The 24,778-nt window shown below is 43.2% G+C and overlaps 2 protein-coding genes across 2 annotated transcripts; one reads left to right on the top strand and one right to left on the bottom strand.

Moving 5' to 3' along the window:
* Positions 1-283: 283 nt before the first annotated feature.
* LOC133131325 (zinc finger protein 710-like) lies at positions 284-11,522 on the top strand. Its single transcript, XM_061246630.1, has 5 exons — positions 284-397; positions 2,964-4,550; positions 4,843-5,034; positions 5,893-6,067; positions 8,177-11,522. The coding sequence occupies exons 1-5, from the start codon at positions 377-379 to the stop codon at positions 8,350-8,352; spliced, it is 2,151 nt and encodes a 716-aa protein (XP_061102614.1). The 5' UTR covers positions 284-376; the 3' UTR covers positions 8,353-11,522.
* Positions 11,523-20,001: 8,479 nt separating this feature from the next.
* tmed3 (transmembrane p24 trafficking protein 3) lies at positions 20,002-24,543 on the bottom strand. Its single transcript, XM_061246226.1, has 3 exons — positions 24,250-24,543; positions 23,581-23,826; positions 20,002-20,811 (listed from the first exon to the last, which is right to left on the bottom strand). The coding sequence occupies exons 1-3, from the start codon at positions 24,394-24,396 to the stop codon at positions 20,578-20,580; spliced, it is 627 nt and encodes a 208-aa protein (XP_061102210.1). The 5' UTR covers positions 24,397-24,543; the 3' UTR covers positions 20,002-20,577.
* Positions 24,544-24,778: the final 235 nt, after the last annotated feature.

The raw sequence follows: 24,778 nt of genomic DNA on the forward strand, positions 1-24,778 counted from the left end.
TGACCACGCAAATTGCAAAGATAGTGATAGAATGAGGCTGTTCAGTGGATTGACAACTGTGTTGACAACTGTGTTGTTCTGACCTTATGGCCTCAAACCTTAAAATGTGTGGCCATTGCTATACCAGCTGGTATGAACATGCTGTGTTTTGTTCATAAGGTGTGTCTATCGACCCAGCATATACTCAACTCTGTCGTCCTACTTGAAGCTGTTGAAGGTGAACCGATCCTATTTTATGTGTCCTCTGAAACTTCCTAAAGGGGAAAGACCAACTACAGTACTCTGGTAGTGGGCATCCAGCAGTAATGCAATAATACAATGCTGGACACTCCTGTTGCCAACCGGAACCTCTTATACTTAAGAAGCTGATGGGGGAATGCATGGAGCTGGCTGTCTAGTGAGTCTGTGTAATGTTTGGTTCACATTTACTTGCTTGATACTTTTTTGGACTTAGTCTGTGTTAGACTGATTAGTCTTGAAGTCAGCAAGGTTGCAGGCCTAGATCCCAGGTGGGAACATTTCTGTTGTGACCCTTGGTGGAGGTATCAGGTGTGAGTCTTTGGCTTCTTTGGTAAATGTTGTTAGGTACATTAAACACATGACCACTCCAGTGGTCATGCAGGCACCCTGTAGTGCTAGTGCTTGTGCTGATTTCAGGACAGCTTTGGGTTCAAATCAAACTTTGGCCATGCCAGAAACCTGACAAATTTGTGTTGAAAGAGGTGGGTTATTAGTAATGGCTCTGTACAGTACAATTCCCTGGTTGGGTGTGCTTGTACATGGGTCTTATTCAGCATAGAAATTAACATGAAATTAGAGTGCTTGAGAAACACAGGCCAGGATGCATCCTCTAGAACTAGACCTATTTTTATTTTTATTTAATTTTTATTTTTTTACTGTCTGACATTTATTTTCAGAGATATGATTGTTTTTTTCCATGACACTAATTAATTGTAAGGGGCCCTGAATGAGGAACCAGCGAAGAAATGAATAATAGAACATGATGTTGCTATAATCTGACAGCCAACCAGCTTTGTGTTTGCTAGCTGGTGCATCAGAACGTACCATTTGATTTGTGGAGATGAAGTTCCCCTTGGCCTCCTTGCCATTGCAACATGTAGGCAGTATCATTAATTTGTTATTTAGCTGAGGCTTTTTTCCAAAGCGACTTGCAGTAGACTAAGCAGCGGACAATCCCTTCAAGGAGCAATGCAGGGTTAAGGGCCATGCTCAAGGGCCCAACCAACAGCTGTTTGGATTTTATGGTGGCTACACCTGGGCTTGAACCACCAACCTTCCGGGTCCCATGTTCCACTAGACTATAGGCTGCACATCACGGTGTGGCTCCGGTCTTGTCCGTAGCATAAATAGAAATGTGGCAGATAGTGTCTTCTAGGGCAATGCCTGATGCAATAGGAAATATAAGGGATTTAGGTTTCCTGTCCAGGCATGGATGCTGTTTCTCTCATTTCTGTCATTATTTTATCAGGCATAAGCGGAAGGAAGCTTAAGTGCAGAGAGAGATGTGTGCACACAACCATCACAGACACAGACATCATACCAGTGATAGGAGAACTAGACTGCCTACAACCAAAAAGTTATTTGAATTCATCCCTGTGTTCTGTTTGGGGGACAAAACCTGATTGGTCAAACTGTGATTGAAAACTTTGATGAGGTTCTTCCTACCTTAGTAGATTCAGATTCAGAAAACCATATTTATCCCCAAGGGGAAATTAGGGGCTGCATAGTAACAGTATTCCCTCACTCATGCGGGCGGCCTGTAGCATAGTGGTTAAGGTACATGACTGGGACCCGCAAGGTCGGTGGTTTGATCCCCGGTCTAGCCACAATCCGCACAGCCATTGGGCCCTTGAGCAAGGCCCTTAACCCTGCATTGCTCCAGGGGCAATCCAGGGGAGGATTATCTCCTGCTTAGTCTAATCAACTGTACGTAACTCTGGATAAGAGCGTCTGCCAAATGCCATTAATGTAATGTAATGCATACATGCATTAATACATAGAGTAACTATATGCACACACGCACACTGTAAATGGATGTTGACATGCATACATACAAAAGCTTGCACATCATGCAGTGCTAACATTCCCTTTTATTGTTCTGTCTATAGTTGAGATGTTGAGATGTTGAGAGTTAGTAGGTCAGTAGGCTCAGAGTAAGGAAATCCACACCTGCCAAATTGTTGGTCCCAGATTTTTTATGTCCTGAGCTGTTTCGGGTGGCACTGTATATGTTGATGATGGTCACAATAATACTGATGGATATTATATACACAGCAGCCATTTTTCTCCTGAACACTCATCAGTCATCAGCTGAGGTAGAGGAAAGCAAGTATTGAGACCGTTAAATGGCATAATGTGATGATAGTTTCAAAGAGCAAGGTTGTAAATGCGACCGGAACAAAAGGGAACCCCCTACTCTTCATAAGTGCCATATGGTTATCTCGAATGACCGTGGGACTATTAAAAGAAATGCTCATGTGAAATACTCAGGTGCCTGTGCTGTCGTAAGTAACTGTGCTGTTTTTACCGTGACCACACAAAGGCATCAAAGTGCCAAAGCATAATTTGCGTAAATTGTCTATCAATAGTGACAATACACTCAGTGACAAGGTAATGATTTATTTTGTTTTTAAGAAAACTAGAAATTGTTTTTACATTAATTCCATTTGGCAGACACTCTTATCCAGAGCGGCGTACAGTTGATTAGACTAAGCAGGAAACAATCCTCCCCTGGAGTAATGCAGGGTTAAGGGCCTTGCTCAAGGGCCGAACGGCTGTGTGGATCTTATTGTGGCTACACCAGGGATCGAACCACTGATCTTGCAGGTCCCAGTCATGTACGGTCATCACTACACTACAGGCCGCCCTACAACTGTAAAACTATGAAGAATAGTTGATGATAATATTAATGACTCTCTTCCTCTCTGTTTTTGGACATGCAGGAGAGTGGGCGGCTGGTTAGATGCTACTCTAAGGTGATGGATCATCATGTGGACACCAGTACACAGACGGACCCAGTGGTGGTTCTGTCGCTGGCCCAGGCCGCCGTTCTGGGCCTCATCTCCCAGAACGAAGTGTTTGGTGCCACCATCGCCCCCAATGGCTTCTACATGGGAGATACCAAAGAATCTCCTGCCCCTGGGATGGACGCACCCTATGAGTACGCCGATCAGCTCATCGGTGATAACGGCGACTACCTGGAAGAGCCCAGCCATGAAGCGGAGGGCCTTATCCAGGCCTCACCCCTGGTCAGAGAGGGGGTGCAGTCAGAGGGATTTGAGAGCAGGGCTATTGGGGACCCACCAGGCAATCTCCTGGGGTGTGAAGCCCAAGTGAAAGGGGAGGAGGTGCCGGAGCCTAAATTGTTGCAACCCCCTTGTATTCACACGTTTAATGGCCTGGTCTCAAGAGATGGTGTACAGCTGGTAGATCCGTCCAGCTACCGGGTGACTCCAAAGGAGGAACACCCAAATAACTGCTGTCCTGAATGTGAGAGGGACGGGAGAAGCCGGCCAGGAGGGACACGGCCAGAAGAGGCTCCCCAAGGGGGCCAAGCAGAGGTGGAGGAGGTTCAGGTTCAGGTTCAGATTCAGGAGCAGCAGCAGCAGCAGCAGCAGCAGCAGCAGGAGGAGGAGCAGGAAGAAGAGGAGGAAGAGGAAGAGCTGGCAGAAGAGGAGGAGGAAGAGGAAAACCAACCCCTCAAATCTGGAGAGGCGGGAGACAGCCCAGAGATGAGCCGGTACTTTGAGTCGAGCGAGGTGGGATATGAGTCTGGGGCGATGGGGGGTCCGGGTGACTTTGAGGAGAACAGTCAGGGCCTGGTATGGGCGGAACCTGGGGAAGTGGGCGAGGAGGGCCAGCCCAGCGGGCGTCGTGTGCAGATAGACCGGCTGGACATCAACGTTCAGATCGACGAGTCTTACTGTGTGGACGTGGGAGAGGGCCTTCGGCGCTGGAAGTGCCGCATGTGCGAGAAGTCATACACCTCCAAGTACAACCTGGTCACCCACATCCTGGGCCACAACGGCATAAAGCCACATGCCTGCCCGCACTGCGGGAAGCTCTTCAAGCAGCCCAGCCACCTGCAGACCCACCTGCTCACCCACCAAGGCACCCGCCCACACAAATGCTCCGTCTGCAAGAAGGCCTTCACCCAGACCAGCCACCTGAAGAGGCACATGCTGCAGCACACCGACATCAAGCCCTACAGCTGTCGCTTCTGCCGCCGCGGCTTCGCCTACCCCAGCGAGCTGCGGGCGCACGAGACCAAGCACGCCAACGGCCGCTGCCACGTGTGCTCGCAGTGCGGCATGGAGCTACCTAGCCTGGCGCACCTGAAGCGGCACCAGACCAGCCACCAGGGCCCCACCACCTATCAGTGCTCCGAGTGCAACAAGTCCTTCGCCTACCGCAGCCAGCTGCAGAGCCACCTGCAGAAGCACCAGGCCGTCCGACCCTTCGTTTGCACGGACTGCGGCATGGAGTTCATCCAGATTCACCACCTCAAACAGCACATGCTCTCGCACAAGGTACGAAATTGACTACGACACTGACCAAAGTACTTATGCAACACCGACTCTGTCCATGTGCTTTGCTCGCCTGAGGGAATTAACTGTGCAGTTTGTTTTGCCATGCTTGAGAGTGCTGTAAGAGCATTTCTCCTTTGTGTGTGGTATGCCCAGCTAAAAACTTGTGCTCCTTTCTGCATCTTTTGCATGGTTTTTCAACCCCTAAATCCCATTGCTGCAGAGAAGGCAGACTGATATATGCTGCTTATGTTCCATTTTATTTGTTAACTGCCCATGTTTTCCGCTCTTCCAGGGAATTAAGGGTTTCAGGTGTGATGTGTGCTCACGTGAGTTCACCCTGTCGGCCAACCTGAAGAGGCACATGCTGATCCATGCCAGTGTGCGCCCCTACCAGTGCCACGTCTGCTTCAAGACCTTCGTCCAGAAACAGACACTCAAGACGCACATGATCGTACACCTGCCTGTCAAACCCTTTAAGTGCAAGGTGAGTGTGGTGCCATTCTTGCGCTTGCAGGGCTACTCAAGGCTGTGTGTGTGTGCATGCGTGTCTGCATGCATGCATGTGTATGTGCAGCTACACACCAGGTGATGGTAATCTCCCGACTAGATTACTGCAACTCCCTACTTGCAAGTCCACCAGCCTACGCCATCCAGCCGCTACAGCTCATCCACAGTGCGGAGACCCGACTCATCTTCAACCTTCTGAAGTTCTCACGTTACACCCCTGCTAAAGTCACTACCAGTTGCTGCCAGGATCAGGTTCAAAGTTCTGACTCTAGCCTACGCTGCAGCCAACAATACATCCTCTTCCCAAATACAGGACCTAATTCAACCCTACGCCCCCGCTCACCCACTCCACTCTGCTGTCACTGGCAGACTCATCCTGCCAGCTGCGTGAATGGCACTCACTTGGATATCCCATCTATGGAGCTTCTCCACCCTAGCTCCCCAGTAGTGGAACGACCTCCCAATTCCCTTAAGAACTGCTCATTTTCCACCGCAGTCTGAGGACTCTTCATACTGTACCTTGACTCCTCTGCAGGAGACCCCTAATCTATTGTCAATTGTTTTTCGACCTGTCTCTCTCTTTAGCCCATTGTTGTATTTTGCACTTTAACCTACGACTTTTGATTTTGTATTAGTCTTGGTACTGTAGTTGCTGACCTTATTACTTACAGAATTGTACCTTACCAAACCTGTTCTTTGTTCTATGACCTTGATATGCACTTTTTTGTACGTCGCTTTGGATAAAAGCATCTGCTTAATAAAATGTAATGTAATGTGTATGCATGCATGTTTGCTTCTTTGTGTTCACACCTGACTCCTGCTTGGGTTTTGGCAGGTGTGTGGGAAGTCCTTTAACCGAATGTACAACCTGCTGGGACACATGCACCTCCATGCAGGCAGCAAGCCCTTCAAGTGCCTGTACTGCTCCAGCAGGTTCAACCTGAAGGGCAACCTCAGCCGGCACATGAAGGTCAAGCATGGCATCTCCGACACCTCCCCGGACGGCCAAGGTGAGGTGTCCTGCCCACCAGTGCTCACCATTTCAACAATGCACAGCTCTGACACCTCCAATTACCTTCACATGCTTAGTAGCTTATACACTTTTACTCTACCACCAATGCAGTTGAGGGTCAACGCAGCAATGCAAATACTACGCAGGATTTCTTTCCTTGCTTTGCTCCTGTGTTTACAGTCAAAACATGTGTCCGCCTCCCTTCATGTCATCAGTAACCCATGTCTAAGCGGTACGTTCCTGGCAATACCACTCGCTGCTGTAAGAAGTGCTCTTACCTTGAGAGAGCATCAGGGCTACCTCACCCCTGACCTGAAGGTCTCGCTAACAGTGTACGTACAGCTCACCAAATGCACACATCTCACTTACTTTAGTTTCAGTAATTCAATCTTTAGTAATAGATCTGCTTCTGGAATATTGAATGTCATTTATTTAATGGCATACTATGCAGGATTTTCACCTTGAAGATATTATCAAATATAATCAAACTAATATGGCTTAAATGAAGCAAGATTCACAATACCAACTTAATCTGGTTTATTTTCATAATTTAGATATAAAGTGCTACAAATACAAAACAAAGTAGGTGAAAATAAATTAAAAAGTTATTCTGCTTTATTTTGCAATGAAATACTAAGAATCACAAACAGGTAGGAGGGAAACCTATACATTTTCCGAATTATAAAATCTGAGGATGTTGGATAGGACTCGGAACCCTGCCTCTGTGAGGGTTTGGTCTGTCTTTCTGAGTGTGTATGGCAAAAGGTTCTGGGAAGTCAGTTGGCCCAGCTGGCATCTTCGCGGTGCATGCCTGCCCGGTGCAGTAGCTCCAGCGCACCAAAAGCAGGGCAGGCGGTGCAGGTCACCTTAGTTAAGGCTGCGAGAGCCTGATTCTCGCCGAGACACGTAACGCAAGTGGTGTGAGGATCCGTATCCTCCACGGCTGCGCTGCGCCGTTCGCACTCCTTCATGGCAAAAAGATTGAAGTCCATCGTCTTCTAGCGAAGGCTTTAGGAGCCTTTTTTCCCGACTCACTCTCGTAGTGGGGCGTTTCTGCTCGCAGACGAAGAACTTTGGCGTGGTAGAAACGGAAGTCTCCAGCTATGTTGTTAACCTTGCGCTGAAATTTTGAGAAGAAATATCGACGGCCTGTGATGTTGCTTAAATAGGCACCAAATTCGACTATGCAAATTTGATCGCTAGAGAGCGTATTTGCCCTGATTGCTAAGCGTTGCTCAGTACAGTATGCGGTTCTGTTCGCTCTGGGGACAGATTTGAAATTACAGATGTCATACCTCGTAGGAAAGCTAATATTGGCCTCTACTGGACAAATGAGTTCCCGATTAATACAGAATGGATTCAAGGATTTGAGACGTCTTTTAAATACAAGTGGGTTATTATGCGTGGCTGATATAATGCCTACCCCCACATCCTATTTGCGTGTTTCTTTCACAAACAGATTATTCAAGACAATAAATGACCACTGAATCTTGAAAGGGACATCTATAGGCTACGTGTAAAACCAGAGGTAAGACTTTATATGTATTCAATATTTAGTCGCAGATGTTGACAGTAGAATGACGTGGTATGATAACACAAGAATTTCTCATTTTTATTGTGCTATTCAGTGAGCAGCGTTTTCACCCTTGTATTGGAATGCCTTGTGGTTATTTTTGGTTTTATCTTGATGCTATCACCGAATACGAATATTTGGTGGTGAAGTGTTCACGTTTATCTTTTTTGTGTTGCTTTTACAAACCACATAGTTTGCGTGTTAGGTATTCAGACCCCCGGTTGCGTATTGCACAGCACCGACTCCCATGGAGAATGGGAAATTTCTCTATGGGCTCTTTCTAATCGCTTCCAATTTTTCTCCTTTTTCCTTCTCCTAACCGCAAAAATCTAACGAGGTCTGCCATTTTAAAATAAATTCCAGCCTCTAAACGGTGCAGTACATACCACTGAAACTACAAACTACCCACTGACGCTCAACTATGGCCCAACTACAGCCAGCGGTCAGCTTGGTGTGTCAGGGTCCTAAAACACTGTAAAGAAGTGTGTGGAACGTAGCATGGTCATGGAGCTAAAGTGTGTGTGTCTCTTCTAGATGTTCTTCCTGAAATGGAGGGCCAGGAGGACTACGAGGAGAACTTTGACTTTGCGGGACGTGAAAACCTTGCTGGAAACAATGCACAAGAAATGGCCAAGCTCTCTGAGGAGGCCATGCAGGACATGGAATACTACAACTTCAGCAAGGACACGGAGCCTTACAACACAGCATGAAGCAGCAAGCACACTGGAGCAGTGTGATGGAAAATAATAGAACATATTTTTTTAACACCAGCACTGGCTGTTACAGGCACTGGATGGCCGTGTAGGCCCAGGATGGTACAATAACTACTCTGTCCTAAATGGAGCTCCTGCAGGGAGAAAATTGTGGACCAGAGAAGCCATTTTGAATCCATTTCTTGCTACACAAAAGCTAGAAAACAGTCCCTTGGGGCAATGGTAGTGCTTTAATTGATTCCACTGAAGTTTAACTGAAGCTTTAAGGAGAAGCCTAGTGGCTGAATCTTTGATTAGCTGTGGTGTGTATACACACTCGCACATGTATTTATTAGACTTATTCTTTAGACTTATTGGTCTTCTGGTACTGTAGCCAATCCATGTTAAGGACCGATGAGTTGTGTGTTCAGAGATGCTCTTTTGCATACCACTGTTGTAACGGTGGTTATTTCAGTTACTGTCACCTTCCTGGCACCAACAAATATTTCACGGTTAAAGTAGCTTCTGATGTTTGGTCTGAAAAACAGCTGAACCTCTTGACTATGTCTACAGGTTTTTATTCTAGTTGCAAGCACATCATTGACTGATTAGATATTTGGATTAACAAGCTGGTGTACATGTCTACCTAATATATATATCTATATATATATATATATATATATATATATATATATATATATATATATATATATATATATGTATATATGACCTGCTCTATGAAAATCAAACTAATCAAAATAAGAGAATGTAAGCTTTCTAACGATACCAAAGTTATCTCCAGATATCAAGGGAGTTGTCCCATTTTATTTTGAGTGGCACCAAACCATGTTTTTGAGAAAAATGGCTTTAAAGTTTTTTTGCAGGAGAGAAGTGAGGCTGGGAGACTACTGACACTGGGCTAACAAAAATCCAGGGCTATAACTTGTCATCTTATGTATAAACCCTTTAAAACTATACTTTTACTCTGAACATTTACTTTTGACATTAAAACATACAGACCATGAAAGCAAATACATTAGCATGTAGCCACGAACGCAACTGACGTGGTTGTTTGTGATTGTTGAACAGTGGTAAGCTGGCTAGCCTCTAAACAATGCTCAAATCGGTGCTACTTTCACTTTGATATCTTGCTTCTAAACGCTTAAAAACTTTTTTTTTTTTACTCTGAATGTGTCATTAGGACATGCAGATTATGAGTGGCAAGATATTGTTCTCCAAAATGAACATTTAAAAAAAAGATTTATATGAACATCGATTTATGTGAAATTGGCCGTCGCAACTTACGACTATGATAGAACAGGTCACATGTACCAAATTAAGTGCTCACTGAATGTGTGGGTATATATCCAAACACACACACACTCAGTGATCACTATATTTTTGTTAGACCTCTACACCAGCTTGTTAATGCAAATATCAAATCATATAGGCAACTCAGTGCATAAAAGCATTTAACATGGCCATGAGGTTCAGTTGCTGTTCACACCAAAAACAGAATGGGAAAGCAATGTCATCTAAGTCAGAGTATCTTAGAAACCACTGAACAGTCCCTAGTGTGAACAAATAAGGGATGCTTAAGCAAAAAACAAAAAACATCCAGTGAGTGACCATTCTGTGGGCAAAAATGCCTTGTTAATGAGAGAGGTCATGTTACAACAGCAGTATGCAGAAGAGCATCTCTGAACACACAACACATCAAACCGTGTAGTGGATGGGCTACAGCAACGGAAACAAATAAGTCAAAATAAATAAATGGTCAATAAATGGTCGCTGAGTGTATACAGTGAGGACCGTAATTTCATACAATTCTCTTTCTGTCCTGGTTAGATCTGGTTTGCTCTCTTCTTTCGAGACAGTAGTGCACACCTTTGTATGGAATTCTCAGTTTCTTGGCAATGTCACACATGGAATTACTTAATCTCCCAAAACAACAGTTGACTGATGAGTTTCTAGAGAAAGCTGTATCTTTTTGGCCATTTTTAAACCAAAATGGAACTTTAGAAATGCCAGTGTACTAGATAGTGTAGCAGCTGAAATAAATATATTTTTGGCTTCATTAAACACCACAGTTGTTTTCAACAGCACTTAATATAATGGGAGTGGTTTCTCTAGTACCAAATTGGCACATTAGCATGATTACTTAAGGATGAGGTAACAAAGTGTGCTGTTGGTACACTGGAGCAATGGCAGCTGAGAATTAGGCTTTGCAATCATGTAAAGATTGAATTAAAAAAGTTATTTCAAAAAGTAATTGTAATTTGTAACATTATCAATGTCTTGGCTGTATTTTTGATCAATTTAATGCAATTTAATGTTATTGCTACCTTGGTAAATAAAAGTATCAATTTCTTTCACAAGATTGCAATGATGAATAAAAGGCCCACGTTCATAGTGTGCTATATTGCAAAAAATTGTGTGGTGAATCAATAGGCTCCAAATTAGGTTGCTGAACGCAGGTGTTTAAGTTCTTACATAATCTTTTATTGACAGTGCAGGTTTGGCTCATCACTTTCTTAGTACTTGAATACTTCGTACATTATCTACCAAATGGTTCGTTTTCATGTCCACACTTTCACCAATTAGGAACCTGTTGATTTAACTGTGTCTTTAATAATGTCTTTATAGAATTATTTGCAATATAGCACAAAGTGAATATGGGATTTTTATTCTTCATTGCATCCATAGCTATTTCTGTTGTGACTTCAGAGGGTAAATAATCCCTGGAAACATGACAAGTACAAGATTTTTAATAATTAACAGCTTGCTAACATTCTGAGATTGCGTTTTGGTTGGAATATACACAGGAGGCTGCCAGGACAGAGTTTGGGAACCACTGGTCTAAAGTGTTGCCAACTCTGACGCTGTGATGAGACAGGCTCTCACACTACCCAAACACATCTCGCATCGAATAAAGAGAGTGAACTAAAAACAAAGCATGTCCCTCATTAAACACATGATCAAGATCATCTGTCAGCTCCTCAAACTGAGATTTAAAGCTAGATTTTGCCGTCACGACTGCAGGCTGTGTTTTCTCATGACCAAAAGCAACACTTCCAATATTTACGCCTGCTTGGACTTTATAGATCTCAGACCTATAGCATTGTGTTCCCTTTGGGTCCCCTTTGGCATTTTCCAAATTCCTTTAAAATAAATTCTGGTGAGAACTCTGGGTGTGTATGTGTATATATATATATATATACAGTGGCTCCAGAAAGTATTCAGACCCCTGAACAATGTTATTGTGTTGTTCATTTTAAATGGATAACATTGCCATTTTTTTTCCATCAATCTACACTCAATAACCCACAATGACAACGTGAAAACATGTTTTTAGAAGTTTTTGCAAATTTATTCAACTAAAAATCTCTCAATTTTATCAATTTAAAATTAAATCTACAACACCGTAAAAGTGGTCTGAATACTTTCTGAAGCCATTGTGTGTGTGTGTGTGTGTGTGTGTGTGTGTGTGTGTGTGTGTGTGTGTGTGTGTATATATACATACATGCACACACACACACTCAGTGTGCACTTTATTAGGTATTTTTTATTATTATTATTTATTATTTTCTGCTGCTGTAAGCTATCCACTGAGAGGTTGTGTTACTGTCCCCTTCCTGTGCCTTGACTAATCTGGCACTTGACCTGTCTCATTAACAATGTGTTTCTGCCCGCAAAACTGCTGCTTTCTGGATGTTTTTCGTTTTTTGCAGCCAGCTCTTGAGACTGTTGTGCGTGAAAATCCCAGAAGATCAGCAGTTTCTGAAATACTCAAACCACCCTGTCTCACACCAACAATCATTCCACAGTCAAAGTCACATAGATCACATTTCTTCCCCATTCTGATATTTGGTCTGAAAAACTGCTGAACCTCTTGACCACATCTGCATGCTTTTATGCATTTAGTTGCTGCCACATGATTGGCTGATTAAATATTTGCATTAACAAGCTTGTGTACAGATCTACCTAATAAAGTGGTCACTGAGTGTGTATATATACACGCGCACACACCCACACACCCACACACAGTTGGCTACAGAATTATTGACACCCTTGATAAGTATGAACAAAAAATACTATAAACTAAAAAATAATTTGGTATTGACACAAGCTTTATTTTCCTACATGTTAATGATTCAGTCAAATCAACCAAAGACTTTGAAATTTAAAAATATATATTTCCCCAGTTTACACAATTATTGGCACCCCTGGTTTAATACTTTGTGCAAACACCCCTAGAAATGATGACCACCATGGGTCTTTTCCTATAATGTGCGATAGTCTGGAGACTACTGGCCATTCCAGAACATGGATGTTGTTTTCACTTAGCCATTTCTGTGTGGATTTTCAGGTATGTTTGGAGTCATTGTCCACCTATGACCAAGTCTCATCTTCGTAGCAGAGACAGCCAGATTTTCTAGTAAATTCCTGGTACTATTCATTATGCCATTGACTTAAATCGTGCCACTGGCCCAATATATATTTCCAAAACATCAGTGACCCACATCTATATTTGACATTAAGTTTGAGGCATTTCTCCTTGTATGCATTCCTCTTTTGCTGCGAAACATATCAATGGTGTATATGGCCAAAACTCAATTATGGTCTCATCTGACCATAGCCAAGTCCTAATTCCAATGATGTTTGGCAAGCTCTAGATGCTTGGGTTATGTTTATTTTACCCAGTATGGGTTGTCTTCGTGCCACCCTTCCAAAGACTTGGAGACCCCAAGATGCAACCAATCTCATGTCATTCTTACACTGTGATCCTTGGGTTCTTTATGGCCTCCCTCACCATCTTCCTCGCCATCTGTGGAGTGTGTCTGTTTATGTATTTTTTTGTACCCATTACTTCTTTTTTTTTTTGCTTTTCCTATGCTTATGGATGACAAAGAGACATGCCTTTTACCTCATTTGTAGATTGCTGGACTGACACAATATAGTTCATTTTTACTAAATGACGTAAAACCTTATTGCCAATTTAAGTTTTATTTTATTGACAATAATTGCTAGGGGTGCCAATAATTTGGACACAAATAACAAAACAAACACATAACAAAATTATATTACAGAATAAAAAACATTGAAACACAAGAGGAAATGTATTAAGGTAAAAGTATATAGTTGTCCCATACATTTGAACATTGCTTTGCCAGTCAGGGGTGCCAATAATACAGTGCCAAAATATTAAATTATCTCTGGGACCTATTTGAGGGACAGTCTCGTGGGTTGTATACAATTAGCAGGATATCATCAGGGTAAAGACTGATTTTAATCTCAGTTTTAGGAGGAGCTATTCCCTATATGTCCGGGTCATCCCTGATCAGTGCGGCCAGTGGCTCCAATGATAATACAAAAAGCAGTGGGCTCAAACGACAGCCTTGACAGCAGCCCGTCTGTGGACGGGATTAACTGGATATGATGCCATTAGTGTATATTCTAGCCTTTGGAGGTATATCATTATGAGACAAATTGTAAAGAGAGTGCAATGGTCAGATGAAACAAAACTTGAACATAGTGGGCATGCACCCCATTGACGACATGTTTGGTGACAAAAGAGGAATGCAGGTGGGTCATTGATGTTTTGGAGAGGTTTTGCTGCCAGTAGTCCAGGGGCAGTATTTAAGCTCAATGGCACAATTAATTCAACAAAGTACCGGCAACATTTGGCAGAAAATCAGTTTTTCTCTGCAAGGAAGCTGAGACCTGGTCATACAGTAGGTAGATTGTCCAGCAGGACAATAATTCCATGCATATCAAAATCCACACAGAAATGGTCAAAGTAAAACAACATCCATGTACTGCAATGGCCATCTCAGTCTCCCGACTTAAATCCCATCAAAAACCTGTGGTCTGAACTGGAGAGAGGGGTCCATAAGCGCAAACCCAATATATACATGCATATTTCGTATTCACTTTGTCATCACGTTAGCAGGATAGCATGCCACGTCAGAAGGCACTCGTCATTTCAAGCTGGTTTCACAACCAGGACAATTCGTTCTGTGCGCAACAATGGCCTACAGTCACCAGATCTCAATCTCATAGAGCACATTTGGGATGTGTTGGAAAGGGTGGGTACAGAAGCATGGGTTTAAGACACCATGTTCCTGTTAATTTCAGGAATATTCACGGCTTATAGGGTCTGCAGAGTTTACACATTATTTCAGAAACTCTTCCTGTTAATTAAAGATGTTTAGTAATTAATATAAGCACACTACATATCAAATTCTAGATTATGTTTAAATTCTCTTTAAAATCAGGTATGTAATATCTGCAGCAGCGACTAGCAATTGTGTGAAAGTTTCTGAACAAAGGAATTATCTTAACATTACATTGTGCTGTCATGCTTTATCAGCTAATTAAAAAATGTGCTGTTACATTGTAGGGATGTAATGGTGGGGCAAATATTTTTTCACAACGAAACCTCAAATTGAAAGGTGGCACCAACAACCTGTTGACACTGTAACAGAAGGCACATCACACAGAGTACCCAGACTGGTGAGGGCCATGCTGTCACTTCCTGTAGGTGATGTCATCCTACAGCAGCAGGGAGCTCTGCCCTAATGTCAGGAAGGCTCACCTCAAGGCCCTCAAAGTTGACTGTTCCTCACCTATCCGACTGTCAGGGGAGAGGCTTCAGGAACTCCAAAATGGGAAGATTAAATGTATGCTGTTAATCACAGTTTTGCAAAGACAAACAATTGATTTGTTGATTTTTGTATCCAGGATTTGCAGAAATTTCTGTTCAAATAAGGAAATCAAAGATTCGTTTAATTGAACATTATCTCTACAGAACATTGTGAGCATTTTTACTTTTTTTGTGTCAACCACTAATTGCCTCTATCAAATAAAAACTCAGTTAAGAGGAAGACCTGAAACCCCAAGAGACCCACCTGACATGGGGCTGGTTGAACAGGAGTGGTCTCCCAGGTCCATAAAAAGAGCACTGTAATGGTCTTCAGGCTCAGTCCTGGTCCAGTGGACTTCATATTTCTGTGGCATTTTTTTTCACTGTGAAGGCAACTTGATACTGTGTAAGTATCACCTGCATGGTTCTCTGCATAAACAGAACAGTATTTGTTTAGTTTTTGTTTCTATTGTAAATCATTTTGATGAATATGTGAATGGCAAGAACATTAACCAACTTTCTGAGGCCACACACACAAGACGGTCAGTGGTCAGCCAATGGAGATGGTTCGGTTCGTGCGTATGATGAATACCACTGTTCCTTATAGTTTAGCTTCACAGCAACACCTCTTATCTGAGTATGTTATTTCTTGTGGGAGGAAAATACAAAAATGGCTATTTAAAAGAAATAACCCCTTATATTCAAAATCCATCACAGTTTGTATGATGGAGGAGCCTGTTGCTCATAGGTGAGTGAATAGACTGTGGATATGACAGAAAATGTGACAATATTGTAAATAATAAATTTATTTACCTTTGAAGAAAAAATTGATTTATTTTATTTTGTCTTTTATTTCTTTGACACATAAACACATTACATTACATTACATTATTGGCATTTGGCAGACGCTCTTATCCAGAGTGACGTACAACAAAGTGCATACCCATAACCAGGGATAAGTTCGCTGAAAGACCCTAGAGGGAAGTACAATTTCAACTGCTACCTGTACAACAAAGATAAGGACGAGGGCCTTTTTTTTTTTTTTTTTTTTTTTGAGAACAAAGAAACAAACAAACAGAGCAAAAGTGACCAAAGTTAACTATCCAAACACTGCTTACCTAGCCAACTAAAAATACCGATACATAGAGACAACAATTAAGGTTCACAGGGAGGTAGGGAGGGATGGGGTGAGGTGCTGCTTGAAGAGGTGTGTCTTCAGGTTGCGCTTGAAGGTGGGGAGAGATTCTACAGTTCTGACCTCAACGAGGAGTTCGTTCCACCACCGTGGAGCCAGAACAGACAGTAGTCGTGAGCGTGATGTGGAGGTTCGGAGAGGGGGAGGTGCCAAGCGGCCTGTGGAGGCTGAGCGAAGAGGTCTGGCAGGGGTGTAGGGTCTAGATAAGCTGGGGAAGACCCTTTAACTGCTTGGAAGGCTAGCACCAATGTTTTGAATTTGATGCAAGCCATGACAGGCAGCCAGTGGAGGGAAGTAAGCAGGGGGGTGACGTGTGAGTATTTGGGAAGGTTGAAGACCAGACGAGCTGCTGCATTCTGGATGAGTTGGAGGGGTCTGATGGCAGACGCTGGGAGGCCAGCCAAGAGGGAATTGCAGTAGTCCAGGCGGGACAGAACCATCGCTTGGACCAGGAGCTGGGTCGAGTAGGGGGTGAGAAATGGGCGGATTCTCCGTATGTTGTATAGGAAGAACCTGCATGACCGGGTCACCGCCACAATGTTCTCGGAGAGGGACAGTCTGCTGTCCATCACCACACCGAGGTTCCTTGCACTGGGTGACGGCGTGAGTGTGGTATCCCCGAGGGAAATGGAGAGATCCAGATGGGGAGAGGTTTTAGCAGGGATGAATATCATTTCAGTCTTGCCTGGGTTGAGCTTTAGATGGTGGTTGTCCATCCAGCTCTGGATGTCCCTCAGGCAAGCAGAGATACGGGCTGAAACCTGCGTATCAGACGGCGGGAACGTGACGAAGAGTTGGGTATCGTCCGCGTAGCAGTGGTAGGATAGCCCATGTGCAGTGATCACAGGGCCAAGGGAGCGAGTGTAAAGAGAAAAAAGAAGCGGGCCTAGGACTGAGCCCTGGGGAACTCCTGTGGCGAGGGGCCGAGGTGTCGATACCGAACCAGCCCAGGCAACCTGGAAGGAGCGACCAGAGAGGTAGGACTCAATCCAGTCCAGGGCTGTGCCACAGGTGCCCGTTGCTGACAGGGCAGACAGGAGGATGGAGTGATCCACAGTGTCGAAGGCAGCAGAGAGATCTAGGAGAATGAGGACAGAGGAGAGGGAGGCTGCTCGTGCGGCATGGAGTGACTCGCTGACGGAGAGGAGCGCAGTCTCTGTCGAGTGGCCCGATCTGAAGCCAGACTGATGGGGGTCTAGCAGGTTGTTGTTAGAAAAGAAAGAAGAAAGTTGAGTAGAAGCGGCTCGTTCTATAGTTTTAGAAAGGAAAGGAAGAAGAGATACCGGGCGGTAGTTCAGGATGATGGAGGGATCCAGAGTAGGCTTTTTTAGCAGCGGAGTGATGTGCGCCCTCTTGGAGGATGCCGGAAAACAGCCGGAAGACAGGGAGGAGTTGACAAGGGAGGTGACAAATGGGAGAATGTCAGGTGTGATAGTTTGGAGAAGAGAAGAGGGGATAGGGTGGACACCTGCTGGAGTGTGGAAATTGGACCTGGACAGAGAGGTATTCAACCCCTTTTGTGCAGATGCCAAATCTGGCAACCCTCACCCATTCTTGCAGTGTTCTACTGTTGAGGTGAGCATCACAAAGACTTGGAAAAATGGGTGAAATGAAGCAAGACAAAGTGCTACAAGTGTGCAAAACAAAATCTGTGGGTGATAGACAGAACCACTGAAATCCGAGGAAGCTAAATGTAAGCCCTGGTGTCCCTTAGTGTCCCCAAAACTATCCAAATGCCTAAATTGTGCATTGTTGTAAATCTTAAAATGAACATTTTTTTTTAAAAGATATTTTTTAGGCCTTTTTCAGCTTTATTGGACAGTATATAGTATAGAGAGACAGGAAGAATGGGAGCGAGAGAGAGGGGAAGACATGCGACAAATGTCAGACGGTCGGATTCGAACCGCTGACGTCGCGGCTCGCAATGAGCATGCGGTCAGTGCTCTACAGGCTGCAACACCGAGACACCCCAAAATGAACATATTTTTGACACATGAAACTCACTTTACATTATTAGCATTTTGGCAGAGCGACGTACAGTTGATTAAGCTAAGCAGGAGACAATCCTCCCCTGGAGCAATGCAGGGTTAAGGGCCTTTGCTCAAGGGCCCAATGGCTGTGCAGATCTTATAGTGGCTAGACCAGGATTAGAACCACCGACCTTGTGTATCCCAGTCATGTACCTTAACCACTACGCTACAGGGTGCCCTCTGTGCTTCACAGTGCTGGGCTCCATTGAGGGTCATGCCACTGTGAAGCAGATACAGTCCGCCACAATGCAGAGAAAAACATGGCAAGAACAACACTTGTAGTCGGTCTTCTTTGTCACGTTCCTGCTGAGGCAGAGCATGCAGTTCCTCCTCCCCTTTGAGGCCTTGTCACCAACATCAGGGGAGCTCACATCCATGACTGGTCCAGGGAAACAGCCCTCTGGCCTCCTCTTCACTGCTCCCTCCTGCAGCCTCCTTTCCACTGCTGCCTCCTGTGGCTGGGGCGCTGCCATTGCCACCTCCTCATCTTCCCCCTGCTGTGTGCTGCCATCCTCGCCCACATCAGCTAGCTGTGCACAGAGGACATCCCCAAACCTCCTCTCAGTTTCTGCAGAGCTAGCTCTTTGTGAATGATGAAGCTGCTCACCACTGCGATGTCAAAAAAGCTTCTTTTGTGAGTCACTGTAATACTGGATGAGGGCGTCTGTCCAGACTCCAGACACTGGTTCATATCGTCTGCTCCACCGGGGGTCCGCTAAAGATAAATGCCATTCACTGCTCCAGTTGACTGCAGGGGTGATGCACCTGTCACCCCAGAGACTCCAGAGAGTCCAAAAAGTCTGGCTGGAGACTTGAAAAGGTGTTGTGTGCCATCATGAGTAAGCTTAAGCAGAGACAAAAAGGCCCAGCGTTGTTGTGCTGTGTGGTTGCTTAAGTCAGGATAAAAACAGATGTCCCTCCCACCAGACCTCACTGGAGATATCCTGGCAGCTTGCAAGATATGCTGTCGATCCGTGTACCGGAGCAGGTTAAGAATCAGTGTTTCTGAGCCGTGGTGGCACAACAGGCTAAGATGCAGCGGACTTGCGGTTGCAGTTCATTGCAGTTGCACAGCCAAACTGCCAAAAGCCAAGTTTGGCTGGTTCTCATGGAGCGGCACAATTGGGAGGGAGGGAACTTCAGTTCCCTTCAGTTGTCTATCCGCTAACCTTGGTGTATTCCTGCCTTTCACCCAATGTATACTGGGATAGGCTCTAGCAGCCCCCCTGCGACCCTGGTCAGGATAAGTGGGCTCAGATAATGGATGGATGGATGTTTCAGATCTGCCACTACAAATAAGATGGGCCCTCATGATTTCAACATTTCTGTCAGCCAGACAGGGAAACCATTCCTTGAGGGCGTTAGTGAGAAAACCAACCGGATCAGATCCTTCAGCATGCTCAGGTAGGTTAACAATGCACCATTCAGGCAATTTATAATGCTCCCTTCAGTTGTTTTTGACATGTTACCTTTTTGATGCTTGCTAGCACCCTTTGTGGAATGAGGAGGCCTACACTGACTTGACAATGAAATGTGTGGTACAGTCATGTAGGTAGCCTGTTTACTTGAGATAACATCCTAGCATCACCCACAACAATGGGGCAAACCATTTTCATGGGGGGGGGGGTGCACTGCCTGAAGTAATGGATTAATTATAGGTTAATAGGGACTGCACAACAGTAGACATTTCATTTTGAATTCAGATTTGTTGTGTAAAAATTTGAAATTTGTACATGCTAACTGTAATTGTATCCTGTGAGACTACATTATGAATGGAACCACAGAACACCAAACCATTATATTTTCCCCACAATGCCTTTAATAAACAATCAAAAACATGGTGATGCACAGCGTACAGTATACAATGATGCAACTCTGTTAAAGTAAAACTCATGAGCTAGGAAAAGGCAACACATCACTACAAAACATTCAAAAAGGAGAAATCATTGGGGGATTTCAACTTCTGATTACATGCTCAGTGCTCATGCATGTAATCAGAAGTTAGCAAATTATGAAATGAATTACAAGGAATTATAAAGGAGCATGTACACTCCAACTCACAGCAAAATAGAAAACACTCAGCAATAAGGAATGCATTGGTGAATGGGGGGGGGGGGGGGGATGCCCCCCCATGAAAAGACATCTCTGTGGACCATGTAGTGCATTCACATTTTTGTTTTAAATCTAGGCACATAATCAAAATCAAGCACCATATGAGATTCTAATCAAATGTGGTTCCAGATTTTATCCGTCACATAGAAATGTGAGACTCAAGGGACATACAGTAGTTCAGGGAGCAGTTCAGAACAGTATTTGATGCAATAAAATGTCAGGTAGAGAGGCTACAAAGGAGGTCCCAAGTGTTTTGTCTCTTAAGTGGTGGCAGTGACATTGGTCTTCTTCTCGCTGAAAAAGCTCTTGAGCATGAGCACCTGGCCAATGCTCACCAGAAACAGGATGAACGTTTCCCCTGTGGACCAGAAGGACACACGGTCGTGCAGGTCCTCCGCCCGAATCCTGTCCTGTGCCTCGCGGAGTCGGTACCACGTCTGCGAGTCCGTCACCACCTTCAGGATCTCATGGATGGAGAGGCAGGCTGACTCCATCTGAAAAATGAGCATGTGTACAGGATATCCCATGAAACATATGTTGCAAGTTCAATCAATCAATCAACCAATCAAATGTTCATCCTTAATATAACTCATTTCATACGCCTTAGTACAACACAAAGTGATTCACAGAAAATTTAAATAAGAGAGAAATTAATGTGTACAGAAGCATTAAACATTTAAAATAAAAAGATAAAACAAAGTGCAAGAGGGCAATAGAATTAATAAGAACAATACAATAACATGAAATAACTTATTTTATTTATTCTACATTTCTAATATACTTCTAATATATACAATATCTAATATGTACATACATTTAGAGTAAGATTACAGTATCTAATTCATACAAATATCTGATCTATACACAGATGGTGCATTTTATTTACTTTATTTGATTCATGTGTGTGCATATGTCATTTCAAATCATCCATTTAACAAAATGTTCAATTGGTTATTTTGTAATATGTGTGAAGTAGCATTTGGAGTGATACCAAAACAATTACATTACATTATTGGCATTTGGCAGACGCTCTTATCCAGAGCGACATACAGTTGATTAGACTAAGCAGGAGACAATCCCCCCTGGAGAAATGCAGGGTGAAGGGCCCAACGGCTGTGCCGATCTTAATGTGGCTACACCGGGAATCAAACTGCCGACCTTGCAGGTCCCAGTCATGTACCTTACCCACTATGCTACAGGCCGCCCAATAAGACCAAACAGATTATTTTGTTTAAGTTGATCAATGATATATGCAGTTATAGCACTATTTACACACCATTTAAAAAGTGGAATAGTCCACAGTGGCTATAGTGGTGACTGCAATCGGACTCTTCCATTTTAGATAATAGGGGTGTTACAGGTATGTAAAGCTGTTAGGATAATTGGAAGTGTTGTATAAACACAAAACACTGAATATCAAAGCAAATTGCTTCTAGAAATGTTGATTAAGATTGTAACTTCAACATATCCGAAGTAGAGAGTTGGGTGAAATTTCTGACATTGGTTTCTGGACAGATATAATAAATGTGAATTTTCCTAGGGCCATATCTCAGCGAATGATCATGATCATAGTATCATGTTTATCTTTACAGAACAAGAAATTGTTTTCAGATGACTGATTCACAAATAGAATTACACTAAAAATATGTCTACTTTTGGAGACATGACCCCTCAAAAGTCGTACCCAGTGAAAAAAAAAAACTGGATAGCTGAGTTACATAGATAATTACAGTTATGGGTTTTACTTATTGTAATTATCCAGCTAATTCATTAATCCAGCTTTGTGAAACAGGGCACTGGTCTTTCCTTCAGTAGCACAGACACTTGTAATCACCAATACATTTTTAACCAAATTCGAGTAGTAATTTTCTCCAGCCTGCAACCCACTGGCTTCTACTGTATTTAATACTACTCTGAATAAAAAAGAAAAAACTCATTATGGTTCCTGTGCTCCACTTGTGTCAGTCCCTAACTAGACCCAGGCTAGTCCAGAGGCTGAAAAGAACTCATGCAGAGATATGCATGTCATTTATTTATATCAATAAATTACAGTGTACCTTTAAAATGAAATTGAAAACGAAAGGTAGTGAAAACCCCCAAGGTTATTTAGATTCAGGTCACATTCGTTATGTAGTTAAAATCCACAGCATATTTAATATCAATACCAACATAAACTGTATTGATAAACACTTGTTACTTGTTAACAAGAGGTCTGTAACTATCTGTAGTCTGTAAAATGACTTTCCATAAATAATAAAGCATTCTTAATAGAAACTTGTTTTGTGAATGCCTTCACGGGTATTTCCAAACACACGCAGATGTGGAAACGCTTCTACTGTAAGCAAAGTTAACAATTGATCTTGAAGTCAAATTGATCACATGCATGTTTGGTGAATGAGGTCCAATGTGTGTTTGCTGTTAGTAAGACACAGTTTGCTTAGGAAGCACTGCCTCCCAACACCAAGGACCAATTTTATTCAAAATTGTACTGAAATATGATAAACAAAAGGTAAACCAAAACCAAACGTGCAAACAAACAGGGAGGGAAGAGTGAGAGTCCTTGTGTCCATATCTTATTTTATATTCTCATTTCCTTGATTATTTCCTTGATGATTTCAGTGCTAATGTACTACAAGGGGGCAATCACTTGTAATTTTTTTCCCAAAATTTCCTTCTCAACAACAGCTGCATCCCAGCAGAAAAGTTTGGCCATATGGCACAGGGCAGATGCAGCACAGATTACAAGTAGCAGGAGTAGATGGATGCCACATCCCATAAATTATGATTGATCTCCATTGTGTGTGTGTATGTGTGTGTGTGTATCACCTGACGCTGGTGTCAGTTGATCCTTCCTGGTTTAAAGAATTAATGTAGAATGTAAACAGAAGAACACAACAAAACATCATCCGTGCAAGAATTCAACATTCATTGGCACCACCTCCCATTTGCACTGCTTCAAAATATTATGAACAGTTCCCAAGTGCAGTCATTTTGCGTTTGTCTTCTATTATATAACTCACAACTTCAACACATGCAGCTGCATGCAGTGTAGATTAATATGCAGCCCAAGGCGATACCATCAGGCCTTGTAATTGTACCGTTTCCCAGTATCAGTATGCAATTCAGTGTGGGGCTAACAAACTATCAATAAATGGTAGCTGTTGAAATCACACCTGGAATAACATTTTTGGATGAGTCCCTCCTGAACTGGTGCCATGTCTTTCTTTACACTCCTATCCCTTTTCCTCAGAGACAGAACATACCTGAGTGAGGGCGGAGCCTCTGTTCATATCAGGTAACAGAGGGGCCTCTTCTCCAGCTCGAAAATCCAGGTAGACTGTTTTGTGGGTGAACGTGGAGAACTCGTTGCTGAAGCAGATCTTGTAAACACCCTTGGATGCTGCGGTGTGCGAGAAGCTGTCGTATTGTCTCTTTTTCTCCTGATACACGGCATTGTTCTGTGGATCTGTAACAAAACAGTCAATGTCGTAGTTCCCTCCAGCAATAACCTGGGGTGAGAAAGAGAGAGGTCCAGATATGCATGAACAAGTCTTAACAAAATTTGTTGTGTAATTTTACACATCCTATTTTTTAACCTAATGTGAAAAAAATAGTATGGCGTATAATTATAGTTTTAGGATCAAATCTAAATGTTTAGTGAAAAGTTAGTGAAGTTAGTGAAAATTCTTTAGAACATAGTCGGCAAAATAACTTATTCAGACTGAAGGAACATATCTCGGAGGCAGTTAGCGCAAAATATGCTGCCGACATCAATCGACATCCAACACTGATGCACAACTAATATAGGCGATTCATTTAGAACCGCCATAATAGTTGATTGTTGTAAATCAGAATAATGGACTGATGTGAATCGCCTTTACAGATGTTGTATTACTATTCATTACTATTTATAGTTTTTAAAGAACACTTACTTGATAGTCGATGTCAATCTTGACCCCTTCCTCAACCTCTTCGTAGAAACATTGTTTATCGTTATCTGTCAATACGAACGTTAACTCTGTGCAATAAACTAGAGCAACACAATACAACAACAAGCTGCAAATAGCAAGAAACCGCATGGTGTACAGCAGAACAAAATAATCAATAGCCTATATGTAATATTATTATAAATGCTACCAGACGTGTTCCGTGAGTGTATCAATGTTGACGCGGGGAAACGTCACACTGGTGAGATGTGTTCGTTAGTGTTGCTAAGAGTCGACGAATTCAGTTTCTTCTAAACTTACGTGGCACAAGCAGGAAACCCTTCCGGAGTACGTTATGCTCCCTTGGGGTGCGTCCCATTACTTTTCACTCCCCCCTCCTTTACTCCACACGTCCACTCAGGTGGGCAGAGATTGTCATTCTCTGAGTATGGCGCTTAATACATGCCATAAATCAGACGTAGGGTGGCTACCCAGCTAACAAATATAGGAACAGAACATTTTTTAAATGTTACAT

This window comes from Conger conger, chromosome 6, assembly GCF_963514075.1.
Source record: "Conger conger chromosome 6, fConCon1.1, whole genome shotgun sequence".
In the NCBI taxonomy this organism is placed as follows: domain Eukaryota; kingdom Metazoa; phylum Chordata; class Actinopteri; order Anguilliformes; family Congridae; genus Conger; species Conger conger.